General features: G+C 41.3%; 1 protein-coding gene across 1 annotated transcript in view; it reads right to left on the reverse strand.

Annotated features, from left to right (window-relative positions):
• Positions 1-368: 368 nt before the first annotated feature.
• alk (ALK receptor tyrosine kinase) overlaps positions 369-14,128 on the reverse strand; it is a 319,654-nt gene continuing 305,894 nt past the window's right edge. Inside the window, exons 23-30 of the mRNA XM_026301074.1 lie at positions 13,960-14,024; positions 13,733-13,862; positions 11,880-11,977; positions 7,743-7,835; positions 3,990-4,091; positions 3,535-3,669; positions 2,721-2,811; positions 369-2,191 (exon numbers count right to left, since the gene is read on the reverse strand). Coding sequence (XP_026156859.1) covers positions 1,121-2,191; positions 2,721-2,811; positions 3,535-3,669; positions 3,990-4,091; positions 7,743-7,835; positions 11,880-11,977; positions 13,733-13,862; positions 13,960-14,024 — 1,785 coding nt within the window. The 3' untranslated portion in view covers positions 369-1,120. The remainder of the gene's footprint in view (positions 2,192-2,720; positions 2,812-3,534; positions 3,670-3,989; positions 4,092-7,742; positions 7,836-11,879; positions 11,978-13,732; positions 13,863-13,959; positions 14,025-14,128) is intronic.

Here is a 14,128-nt window from a genome sequence, read left to right on the forward strand (position 1 = left end):
TGAAGCACTGATTTCTGTAGTACCAGGGGCAATGCATGCTTGCAATAACAAAAAGATGAACTCTCAAATGTTGCTGAGGTTCTTGTCTTTAAACTTTTGTCAGCTAATCTCCCCAGCTTCAGTGCATCGTTCATCCATCTACTCCACATTAAAGCACACAGCTGATTTCCTGTATTACAACAAGCCATTTAGGAGGTTTACAGCTATCCAATTTTGGGACTGTTCAAGCTTCTTTTGCTTCTTTTGTTAGATATTAAAAATATTTTCCTGCAGCTTAAAAAAAAAAAAAAACAGATGATGTCAAATGAATTTGTTTGGATTGGAAGAAGCATGTTCATTAATAATTTATAGCGCCACTTCCAAATAATAAATTAACAAATGAATAAATAAACAAGCAGGCTAGCAAACATCAACAAACACATTTTCAGAATTTTTTTTTTTTTTTTTTTAGTATAAATGTCTCTGTTAATCCAGTGTCTAGTGATGTTCTTGAAAAATAGTCTGATACAAGTCATTTACCACACTGTTGTTTTCCAAAAGGATGTGGAGAAGGAACAGATTGAGGGTTCTGCCGTAGAACTGACACGTGTCTGACAATGTCCCAGTTGCCCCAATCACACTGGTCACTAAAGTTTGTGACTCAAGTCTTTAGTCCTGGAAAATATAGAAATCTGAATCCTCCTGAATAGTCCGTTCTTATAGACAAGAGACACTCCTTGCTCCCAGTCACTACAAATCGGAAAGTTGTCCCTTGTTTTCATGTGCCATTTTATTCTCAGTAATTTGATACTCTCAATCATGATCTCTCCAGTGGTGAAAAAATACTTTTTTTAAACTCTTAAAAGTAGCTGTTTACTCTATATTTTATCTCCCAAAGCTTTTTAGTGGTCTGCTGTGCTTCAGCATCCATTGAGGCTTTTAACACACCTCTGGGGTTTTCACGGGAAAAGCCGGATGGACTCTTTCAGCTGTGTTTCAGCAAGAAGGAACCATAATGTGGGGATGGTAGGGGTGATGCAAAACGGTCTCTGTCCTGACACAGTGTTTCCTGCTGTGTGTCCTAAACACACAGACTCCAAAGATGGGGCCTAAAAAAAGACCAGCGGTGCAGGCGTTCAGGCTAAAGCACGGTGGCATTGTGACCCTCCATTCTGGGCAGTCTGGGGTCCTGCACTGTCCCCAAGGTGACTAGCAGTGGACGGCTATCCTCGGACATACCTGTCCGACCCAGGGACATCGAAGTGGGAGCAGAGACCCCCCTCTGATGAGCTGCTGAAGAGGGCATGGAGCTGCCCTGTTGGGTGGCGTGAGGTGGAGTGGGGTTGGGGTTACTGTGGGTAGCCTCCAGTGGGAGGCCTTGCTCCTGGTAGCCATAGCCAATGTTCCCACAGGGGAATCTTCTCAGTCTGTAGAGGGGAACTGGGGGCAAGGTGGCTGAATCTAAAAGGAGAGGTGACTGGGAAGTAGGAGGTGGTGGTGGCGGTAACAGAGGTCTACAGAGACCCTGCTGCTGCTGATGGTGCAGCAGCTGGAGTTGGTGTTGCTGCTGGAACTGCTTGTGCTGGTGCTGGAGACCCAGCACCCCTGCCACCTCAGCCACTGTCCTGCCGACATGCTCCTGCCCCTCGCCAGGCACCCTGCCACTGCTGCCTCCTGCTCCCCCCACTCCTCCTTGCCTCTGCTGCTGCTGCTTCCTCTGCTGCTGTTGCAGGAACCACGAGCCATACGTTGGGTTCCAGAGACTGGTGGTCTTCCCACTGTGGCCCTCCTTCTCTGGTGGGTGGCCCTGGGTAAATGCCAAATTGATGTGGCCACCCTCTGGGCTAGGCTGGGTGGTGGCATGAGGTCCCTTGGCAGTGATTGTAGAGATGGGTGTGGAGGTGACTGTGTTAGTGGTCATGGCTATGGAGATCTGTGTATGAGGCTGCTGGAGGAGATATGTCTGGGGCTGAGCTGACGTCTGTGCTTTGGCCGCTGATGTAGTGCTAGTCACAACGGTGTGCTCCCCACCTGTCCGGTTCTCCTCTGTGGGATAGGCTGGAGGTGGCTGTGGAGCCTCCCCATCAGGTGCCTGGTCATTCACCAGCACAGTTGGAGCTGAGGAGTCATTGGGGCGCATGGGTACACGCTCCTCCTCCTCAGGGACAGGTCCGAACTCTATAGGCAAGGGCATGGTCACCACATCGGGGTCCTAAAATGGAGTAAACCATCAAGAGACCAGAGCTGTATTTTTCAGTGTCAGGGTTAAGATGAAAATCATGATTTGGAAGAAGAAATTTTTCACTTACAAAATCTGAATAATGTTGAAATATTCAGATGAATGATCAGTTTAGAGTAGTTTGGGCTGTTACTGCATTATGCAAAGACCTGACTGACACTGATTACTGATTCTGTAAACAACAGTAACACCTCCATGTATAATACAGCATAGTTGGACAGTAGGACATACTACTTCGTCCAAACTGATCATACAATTTGTGAATGAATTAGGTTGATCGTTCTGTGGTTGCCTTGTAACAAAAAGCATATGCATCATTTTATTTATTTCCATGCATAAATAAATTTTGATTGTGTTATTGATTATGGACTTCATAATTTTGGAGTTTACAGAAAAGAATAAGGATTTAAATCAAGCAAAATTGTAAAATAACAACTAGATAATTTGCCTGAATTGTTTCAACTGAATTATGTTCATATGGCAGAATCCCCCTGACTGTTACCTGTAAGCAGTAGTCAATTCTCTCCAGGATAGTTGAAAAGTTGGGTCTGTCTTCAGGCTGGTGCTGCCAACTCTGAGTCATTATTCGGTACCTAAAGGTACAAATGAATGGGACTCAGAGACAAACACTTAATGAAACCATTTTCTCCCACTCCATGCAGGTGAAGACCTGAAACCATACCTCCCACTGATTTAACAAATGTTAGACTGATGTATTTTGACAGAATCATCTTAATGGTTGTTTTGATCGCTTCAGGCAGAATGAAAGTGTTTGTGTTAAACGGGTTGGTGGTAATTACAGGAGCATTTTAACTTGAGATTAATAGCAAACCAGTTGTAATTTTTTCCTTTAAAATAAATATGACAAATGTACAGGGAACATGTAAGATCTTACAAAATCATACGAGGAGTACTCTGCAACGCTGTCGCCAGTCGGTGTGAAGGCTAAAACCATGAAATTACAAGAATTGGTGTGTGTGTGTGCATGCATGTGTGCCCATGTATGTTGTATAATAGAGCTCACTTGAGAGATGGCATCAGAAATAGAGAATACTGTCACCATTTCAAAAATCAGGAGGCAAACTGTTCCATACTGAGAGCATTTTTCTGACCCCCTCTATGTCACAGCTTGGTTACCCAACAAAATCTGCCAATCATCTGAGCCTTTCATATCTGCTCTGTTAGTTTTTTCACACTGCCCATGTCTTTGTGTAGACAAATACTGTTTGCATCATATACTGCAGAGCATCCTTCTATTTTTTATGGAGAAGTTGAATGCACCATATATAGTGTGTAAAGTGTGGATCTGTACTTACACTGGCCCTGGGCAGTTTTTAGGTGGGTCCATTCTTCCACCGTTGGTTACAAACTCCAACACTTCCTGATTACTGCGACTTGGATATGGCATATAGCCCAATGAGAAGATCTCCCACAGAAGAACCCCAAATGACCTAAGACAGGCAGATGACAAAAGGGAGGATTAGTCACAGGCAGAGAAGAAACAGGGTGAGAGTAGGGACAATCTCTCCATAAATTATAAGCATCATCAGAACTGTAAGTGGTAAAAGATGAAAGAAGACGACAAGAACCAGATGAAGAAAATAAAAAAAAAAAACATATGGATTGTGATCAAAGGAGGACAGAGGGAGGTGAAACACAAAGGGAGAGAGCAGACTGGTTGGAAAAACCGACTTCTCTGAAATATAAGAGGAAGAATAACAGTGAGGGTGAGCTTTGTCCTCCCTGAGGAAGAGGTGTGAAGGATTCTCACCATGTGTCTGTTTTAGATGTGAATATGCCCTCCATGAAGGCTTCAGGTGGCATCCACTTCACTGGCAGCATGGCACGCCCACCCTTCCTGTAATAGCTTGCCCTGGACACACACACACACACACACACACACACACACACACACACACACACACACACACACACACACACACGCACACAAACACAAACACACATTTTGAATAGCAAAAAGGCTTAATGACTAATGGTTGTTTGCCTAATAATAAAAAGGGAACAGTTGTGAAATGAAAACCAGCATTTGTAGTTTGCGGGACCATCACCATGGCAACACCACTGCTCTCAAAAGCAGAGAGTAAGAACATTTCTCACATCAATTAATACAGAGGCTGTATCAGCACTCCGATCCAATTGCATTTTGAGCTTCCTAACTTGTTGGTGTGAGAGACCCTCTAAGAACCTATCTCTCTGAGAAGAATGCAACAGATTTTGTTTGCCAGGCCAAGCCCTGTCTAAGCCATTTTTAATGCTGTCTCTGTGTTGGTAGAGAAATAATCTGATGTCTGCTCTATCTGATTGCTGCTGCTCTATCTGATTGCTGCTGCCGACAGAGGTCACTGCCTGGTTCATCTCATCCTGCTCAAGGCACATAGCGAAAGCAGGCGTGAACTGGCTGCTGCCCGGCTCCACATCTAACATGGTGTCCTCACTGAAAAATGGACACATACCAAGATCTTCTTTACATAAAGTCAGCTGTATTTGGCTGTGGAAAAAACATCATTTGCTGCAGTTTTGCCTTGCAGGGGAGTAAATCTGTTTGCATACAGTGATTTGTTCTTAATCCCAAAGGACTAATAACAAGAACTTTATAGTAAATATAACTACAGTATAACCTGTAGACACAGGCCCAGGGACCTCAATGCAACCTTCCAGTCATAAACCTATCACTAAAAGAACAGTGGTAACACTCTATTTCACTTAAAAAACTAGACAAAGTGAAACACCAACAGCTTCACAGAGAAAAACTATAATGAGTGAGCAGCTCCCAGGTGTGAATGGATGAGAAAATAGCATTGTGCTCAGTTGGTGTTCCCTGTCCAAATAGAAGCTAAAGATCAAAAATAGAAAAAAGAGCAGAATGCCAAAACAGGGTGCCAAAGCATGAAAGAGACACTTTTAACCTGGATAAAATATGAGATGATGAACAGACAAAAAACATCACAGTTATGGCAGCCTGGGCTCCTCAGATACAGCATCTAAAGCTTATGAGCTTGAGCTGAATGACCCACCACATTTTGTTTATACTGTAAGGAGCATTTCAAGCTGATTTCTAGAGCTGCTTTTGCTTATTGAAGGCCAAAGTGTCTATGAACATCTGCTAAAAACCATAGCCCTGAAAGCATTCAGTGTTAAAATAAACCCAGAACTGCCAGGAAGCTGAAACACGTAATGATCACAGTATGCACAACTTACAGCCTAAGCCAATAAATGGAAAAAAAAATGTCAGATTTTCAAGCAAATTTTTTTGATAAGTGTTTTTTAATTCAAGTGCGACTGCAACACAATTGTGTTTCCAATTGTACAAACTCAAGACAAATATCAAGAACCTGAGCACATCACTTGGATGAACTCAAGAGCTACACCTGTGACCTTGAGGGGAACACCACTGTGCCATAGTAGGATGAGATGAAAACTGTGACATAGTACAGTATGTGATAAAAATGTGCCATAGTAAACCACAGTATGTAATGAAAACTACTATGCTATTGCACAGTTTGATCACATAGTAATGTATGTGATCAAACTGTGCCAGAGTAGGCTACAGTATGTCATTTTTGGAGTTGGGGCTGGAGATGGGGAACAGGCAGCTGTGGGAGGTTGTGTCAGGTCTGTGTGTGTGATTGGGAGAGTGATTGGGCGTCTGTGTGACACAGCTAGGACCGATTGAGCACTAAGCTCTGGCTCATGTCAGTAGGTGGTGAATAGCAGTGAGGGTCCCGACTGAGCTCCGAGACGAGAGTCTGCTGTTCGCCAGAGCAAGTACAGAAAAGATTGTCTGGAAAGACTTCGCTGGAGTTTTTCCAATAAAAAGACGAACTGTTCCACACTGGAAGTCACGTTCCTTATTTCAACAACTAAGCCTCTTACAGTCATGTGCTTCAGTGTGGTATGGCATGGAAAATGTATCATGTCATGAAACTACACTATGAAACAATCATAGTCTAGAATGTGATGAATGCACCAAGGTCATATGTCATGGAAATAGTCTCAGAGTATAGTATATAAGTTTTTACACATAGTATTTCACAGCTTTCATCACGTACTATATGGCATACTGTATATGTCACATCATACTCTATAATATTTTACATCTTCATCATATACTATATTGTATCACAATTTTAATACTATACAATGTGCATTTGTATCACATACTAAACTATGGCACATTTTTTCTACTTTACTATGTGCATCAAATACTAAACTAAGGTGCTGATTGTTAATCACACACTACTGTGGCACATTTTTCATCACATACTATGATGGTATGCTTAAAATATTCATCAGGCAGCTATTGTTTACCCTGTTTTTAATTTACCACCACACCACCAATGTGCACGCAAGCATGTGAGACTACTGTATGTGAGTAAACTTTGTGTGCAAGAGAGCTTGTTCATGCAAAACCATATACAAGTGCACCTGCGGCTCTCCTCCCAGAATATAAAAAGATGACATTAAGCCTTGTGGTGGCCCCTCACTGTGACACCCGTCCTCTGTGACAACTCAAAAGGACTCTCATGTCCCTCATCACATAACTGTAGGGTCACATCAGGATGAAGCAAAAATAACACACCGGCGGCATAGCAGCATTGTGCCAAAAACAACCACAAAACAATGATAAAAAAAAAAAAAATTCTAGGCCTGGCACCACGACTCCAGGCTTAGAGATAAAAATGAAAATCACAGCAAGGCACCTGAAAAACTGACATCAGCAATTAAATCAAGCGCTCCTAATGCAGCTCCAGAGGGGTATTGTGCAACAGCCTTTTTACGGACGCTCTGAGAGGGACTTTGCTCCCGTGTGACTCTCCATTGGACGGTTTGAAAGTGCTGTGTTGATATAGCTGAATGTTGTGACACGTATTCCCTGCTCTAATTTCTTACCAGATGAAAGGCTTGGGAAATTTCCCTGCTGGATTGTACATTCATTTAAACGGTGTCACGTGAAATAGGGGCAGCTATATTAAAAAGTTTGAGCTAAGAATAATGAGATGCCGCTGGGGCAACAGATGAGGTGATGTAGATTAGAACAAGGCTGTTATATACCAGTCTGAAGGAAAATAGAAACAGTTTCACAGATGAGCTTTAACATTTACCACATTTACTTTAAAAGTCTCCGTAAGTACCAGAGTCTTAAACACATGGGAGCAAAACAATCTTTAGGTAGAGAACTGATAGTGTGTTTCGCTGGAACACTTGAATTTGATTTATTTTATTGTCTGACAATCATGCAGTCAAAATAGGCACAGTGTGCTGTATGACTTAGAGTGCTAAGTCTATACATCTAAATCAGTCATTTTTCAGGAGCTATGCACACAGGAAAAACTGTTTGAAAATTTAACCTGCAGTACTCTGCAAAGAGACATATTCTCTTACTCATTTCTGAGTTTTGGGGTGAGCTGGGCTTGTACATGATCTCTTTGAACCTTAATACTCAGATTCAATTGGCCCTTGCCTTCTGTCTTACATCAGTCAGTAATCTGGGTTAGAATTGTACCTGTAAATGTCTCGAGCCATCCCAAAATCTCCAATCTTGGCAACACGGCCTGGTCCTTTGCAGGTCAATAGGCAATTTCGAGCTGCGATGTCCCTGAAAGAAGAGAAAAATGCACATAGACTGTTAGGTCACCGCATGCAATTGCTGCTTGGCTTCATGGAGCCTGGCCACTTCATTTAATAAACACAATAACTCACTAGCAGTCTACATCTGAATTATTTGATTTTTCTTGAATGGATCTATGTTTTATATACAGTGCATTCAGAAAATATTCAGACCCCTTTAATTTTTTCCAGTTTTGTTATGTTGCAGCCTGAGACTATAATTGTATAAAATTCATTTTCTCATTAATCTCCTCTGTGCCACATAATGACAAAGTGAAAACTGAATTTTAAAAATGTTTGTAAATTCATTAAAAAGAAAAAACTTAAATATTCCATTTACATAAGTATTCAGACCATTTACTCAGTACTTAGTAGAAGCACCTTTGGCAGCAATTACCGTCGGTGGACAGCCATTTTCAGGTCTCTCCAGAGACATTTGACAGGGTTCAAGTCAGGGCTGTGGCTGGGCCACTCTAGGACATTCAGAGTTGTCCCTAAACCACTCCTGTGTTGTCTTGGCTGTGTGGTTAGGGTCATTGTCATGTTGGAAGGTGAACCTTGGGCCCAGTCTGAGGTCCTGAGTGTGGGGGAACAGGTTTTTATTGAGGATATCTCTGTACTTAGCTCCATTCAGTTTTCCCTCAGCCCTGACCAGTCTCCCAGTCTCCCAGTCTAATTTTCACATGTTGTTGCAAAGGGTGTGAATACTTATGTGATATTCTTTTCTTTTTAATAAATGTACAAACATTTCTAACACTTCAGTTTTCACTTTGTCATTAATTGGCACTGAGTGTAGATTCATGAGGAAAAAATGAATTTAAACATTTGTAGTATCAGGCTGCAACATAAAGAAGAAAAAAGTGAAGGGGGTTTGAATACTTTCTGAATCCACTGTACACCTATAACACCATGACCACCTATCTAACACTGTGTACACAGGAGTCACTGCAGCAGTAGGCTGGCACTTGTTACTCTGCAGCTCACTGTGCATCTTCTCTGAATCTGTGCTCTCATAGTTCTACTGTCAGGAAGAGAAACACACATTTGTCTCTGAAGTTGTGTCTCTCTAGTTGTGATATCACCACTACAGCCACTGAATGTTTCTCTTCACAGATATCAATTGATATTATTTCAAACATTGCAACAAAGATTTGAACAAAATGTGATTTTTGGAAAAGTATAAATGAACTTTGAAAGTTTAACTGACAGTAGGTTAACCTCATCATAAGTGAGCCTTGGACACCCATGACCCTGTCATCTGTTCACTGTTGGTCCTTTTTTAGACAACTTTTGGTTGGTACTAACTCAACAAGATCTGTAGTTTGAGAGATGCTCTGATCCAGTCTTCTAGCCACCACACTTTGGCCCCTATCAGAGCCACTCAGATCCTTACACTTCCCTTTTTCCTGCTTCCAACATTACAACTTTGAAGACTCAATGCTCACCTGCTGCTTAATTTACCCAACATGCTGGCAGGTGCCACATTAACAAGGTAATCAGTGTTATTCATTTTATCTGTCAGTGGTTGTAATGTTATGTCTGATTGGTATATATACTGTATATATATATATATATATATATATATCAGACATAACATGCTTTATGCCTCGCCTCTTCAATAGTCTAGGGAAGTTTTTCATATATTTGCCACCATAAGAGGCTCCATGCATGAAACAATCTACAGACATTTCCCTGTTGGATCTGAAGTTCAGTGTAACTACCAGCTGCCAAAGCAAGCTGAGCAAGCTGCCAAAATGTTTAAGTTTCCCACAGAGCCTTTATGACTCTGCCCACAGGATGAAACCAGAGAAAAGATTGAACTGTTCACAGTATATGCAGAGAGTGGGTTAGAAGAGAAAATTCATAAAAATCATATTTGCACTGTACTCGGTTGGTTATTGTTTGAGAAAATGCAGTCGTTCACACGGCATGCTGTACTCCAGTCAGGGGCAAAGGAAACAGATCCCACACACTGTATTCTGCTCCCCAGGCATCTAACATCGTAAGAAGTGACATTGTGAGTGCAGTGCTTCTTATCAGACTAAAGACAAGTGTGCACTGGGGCCAATAAATACCCAGAATTTAACATCAAAATAACATCATGTGACACCGTGCTCAAACTAGATCATGAGACAGGGCAGGGCTGGAAATGAAAAGCGAGTGTTGAAACAAACCACACAGCTAAGCTCTGCTAGTGTGTAGACAGCAACACATTGTTTTGATATTTGGCCTCAACATGCTGATTAACATGGATGAGAAATGACACAATGAGGATAAAGTAATAGTTCAGGCTGATTTAAACTGAGAGCTTTTTAAGACCGGGACTACATTATGCATGGCTGCCCCACTTCGATGTGCCAGAAGTGTTTGGAACTATTCGGCTATATTATAGTTTGATGTTAAATTATTTTAAAATAACAACATTGTGTCTAGAGCATCAATTTTCTTTTCATTTGATCTCTATGAAGATCTGTTTTTACGTAGCTTGAGTCCAATTTAGACTGAAGTAGTTAAATGAGTGTCATAAACTGAGTTATTAAACCAGCTTTAGAGAATTTTCTAAATTGCAGTATCATAGCACAACATTTCCTATTCAGGAAAACAATCCACTGACTGAATAATTTCCAAGATTGAATGAATTCTATCATGGCGAATCAGCATGTGGGAATGTGCACACGCAGGCACAAACAGAGACATTTTCACAAGATCATTTTTCATGAGGTGCTGTAGCTAAATCCAACTAGTCCTTGTTTAATGGCTTGGAAGAATTCATGCAAATGAGTTGCTTTTGCTTGGAGGCAAGGATGAGCCTTGAAATGCAGCAGTAGGTGTCACAGACTGCTAGCTGAAGGCTTAAGGGAAGGACACAGTGCAGCTACATGCAGCACAGTGATGTGAGATCAGGCTGTTATTAAAACAACATTAACTGGCCTCATACTGTAGACCTTATTTACAGTCATCTCTAACTGCTTAAGAACCCATTTCACTGCAGCGCTTAGAAAACAGTCTGTGTTATTAGTCTATTTTAACACCTGCAGTTGCATTAAACTAGCAGACTCTCCTCAGTGCAGTGCTTCTTTCCATGTGATTATAATTTCCATTGTGAGTACCCAGACCGTTGTAAAATAAAGCAAACAAAGAGTCATATTGCAGGATGCACTGGCCAGAAAAACAGATAAACAGCAGCATAGAAGCAGGCACAGAATCTCAAACACACCAGTCTCTGATTTTCTTAGTAGTAGTAGTCCTTTACCCCACCTCATTCACCTGCCCTTTACTCAGCCCTGGGCAAACACACCTCTATTAAAAGTAAAATAAGTCTCAAGGACAGTGTTAGGTTGAATTTTAGTGCAGGTTTGAAGGCAAAAAAGTGGGCTGTATAAGAGCTCATGAGCCTCCAGAGAAGTGTCATCCATTAGTTGGATTGATGGGGCTTTACTTGTCACGCTGGGGCAAAAGAGGTTTAATAGGCGTCGGCTATCATTGGCCAATTCTCAGGAAGTCAAAGACAGACATGTAGGAGCAGTTTTGAACATTTCCCATTTTGACATGTAAGTACGTGACTTTGCTCATGAACATCCATGAGAAAAGATCCTTGCATGACGAGTTCAAGAAAAAGGCTTTAAAAATTAAGCCACATCCTCTGGTTCAGCGGAATATGGATATGTCTTAGCTACAGGCCGTCAAAAAGGCATGGCATTTGGCTGCTCTGATGCTGAACTCATCACCTGTCCTGTCCTTTCTGCTATCAAAAGCAAAAGGCATGCAGAGTCCTTAAGTTACACTTGGATGAATACAGTCAGCTCATAATTCTGAGTGTAAGTCAGCAGATGAATTCAGGCAAGTCTGTGTTTTTTCAATTTTCTTCTTTTTTAACACATTTGCATCTCATACGTATGCATGCCCATTTTCTATTGTTTACAGTGTGTCTTTCTCTCTGTGTCACTGATGGTTGTGGTTTAGGTAGGAGGAATACAGGATATATTGTTTTATAATCAATATACTCAAACTGTGTGATCATCTGGTGAAGTACCTGTGTATAAACTGGTTTTCCTCCAGATACTGGCAGCCCTTAGCGATGTCTCTGGCTACATTGAGAAGGTCGACCATGGTCAGGCTGGACGGGTGCTCCTGGTCGGAAAGACAAGACAGGGAAAGTCCCAGAATTATACACAATTGATATATGAATGGGTGACAATGGGAAAACCTGTTTAAGAATTATACTGGCTTAACCTGAATGACATAGAGTTTACAGCAAATATGACACCAAAACTAATTTCATTAAAAATATACAGTAAATAGTAGACTTCAGGCAGATTGAGAGATATTTTCGATTTTAGTATTTTGACTGGGGCATTTTATCACATTATCTTATACATTTCTGTAGTTAAGTAGGAAGAAAAGCAGCTGCCTCAGGGTCGTGATGCTGGTTGCACTGTGGCACTCAACAGTGTAACATCACTTAGTGTAGGCTGTAACATCCTCTGCTCTGATATCTCAGTGATTGCTGCCCCCTTGACTGCCCCATGTGGTACACATGGACGACTTTGCTTGAAAAAGGACATGTTTAAGCATCTGCAGTCTGAACAATTTATAGAGCCTCAACTATATTTTATTTTTGTCACAGGGCTGCTCTGTTGAACCATCATTAGCAGATGCACTTTTAAAATGATCTAATTGTTCAGAGTCTGCTAATACTCTGATAAAAGTGATACTGAGTGATGATTAAACGATATACATACTGGCTTCAGAAAAAAAAAAAGAAGGAGATCAACACAAAAATGCTCTTGTATGAGTTCCACTGCATTTGTAAAGAAAACCTGAGTACTTCCTTGAAAATCTGTATTCACTTCTGGGGCATAATAATAAGAATGGGAGTGGTAGTGGGCCGGTTAGGTTTACGTGTTTGGCTACCGTGTGATCCTGGGGCCTTTCTGTGTTGAGTTTGCATTAAGGCTGGGTATCATTAAGGACGTCACGATACGATACAATGTGGTGTGGTGTGGTACGATATGATTTGAGACGGTACGATACCATACGATAGTCCTGAAAATACAACTTGCACCACTTAGGTAATCTAATAATAGGCAGGCACAGCTCAATATATTGGTAAGTGAGTTAAACAGTTTTACAATTTATTGAAGAGCGCAATTACAATATAATACATATTATAATATAATATAAGAACTCTCATACAGTATGAACATAAAAATAAAGTGTATATGTCAGTGTTACATTCATATATGCTATAAAAATCTAAATAAAGTGCATATAAGTGTTCTTGTATTCACCCTAACATAAAAAGTGCCTTAAGCCTCATGCACAGATTGCAGTCATTTGTGTTCAAGTACAAGTCTTTTCTTACTGAACTAAAATGTAGAGTTTGGTATTTCCAGAAAACAACACAAAGGGTGTCCAGTGTCCTTTACTGCTGGACTAAGCGGTCAGTGACTCACAGCTTACAATTTCCCACAATGAATAACATAATTATAAAGTGCATGTATGGCTTATTCTTACATTCATATTCACTATAAGTGCCGTAAGCTTCAGCTCATGCACAAAAGATTACAGATTCGGTGGTTTTTTTATTTTTCAAGATCTGCACATGGGTTTTGTTGAAAACCCAGGCTTGTTATGCCGAGTTCTGCCTGCCTGCCGCAATCTGCATGCCCCACGCGTGACTGGTGATCTGTCTAGGATGTACCCTGCCTCTCACCCATTGTCAGCTTGGACTGGCTCCAGCCCACTGAGACCCTGGATGTGCCGGGATAAGTGGTAGATGATGCATGGCTGGATGAATGGATGGAAGTGGTAAATGAAGTTATAAATGAATTGCACAATTTGACAATAATGTGCACTTGAGCGTGATACGGTAATATGTCTCACCAGGCGGGGTCTGGTCTCCCTCAGGAAAGTCTTGAGGTCTCCACCTGTCATCAGCTCCAGCAGGATGAACCTGGGCATGGCCTGCAGACTGACTCCTATACAACGCACAATGTTTTGATGGCTGAACTTACTGCAGGGACAGAAGAAATACATATCAGAAATGGCATTGTTGACATTTTATGAGAGGTGGAATTTTTGTTTTGCACTCCTTTGTAAGAGGCAGTTACCTGATGATTAGAGCCTCCATGAGGAAGTCCAGTTCATCTTGCTCAGAGCAAACCTCAGGAAGGGTCTATTGTAAAGGGAAACACAATCTTAGTTCACTGGATGGTTAAATATTTTATATACAGTCATTGTTATGCGTCTGTTTATAAAAGTGGTTAGGTCATGATAGGT

Source organism: Mastacembelus armatus, chromosome 22, assembly GCF_900324485.2.
Source record: "Mastacembelus armatus chromosome 22, fMasArm1.2, whole genome shotgun sequence".
In the NCBI taxonomy this organism is placed as follows: domain Eukaryota; kingdom Metazoa; phylum Chordata; class Actinopteri; order Synbranchiformes; family Mastacembelidae; genus Mastacembelus; species Mastacembelus armatus.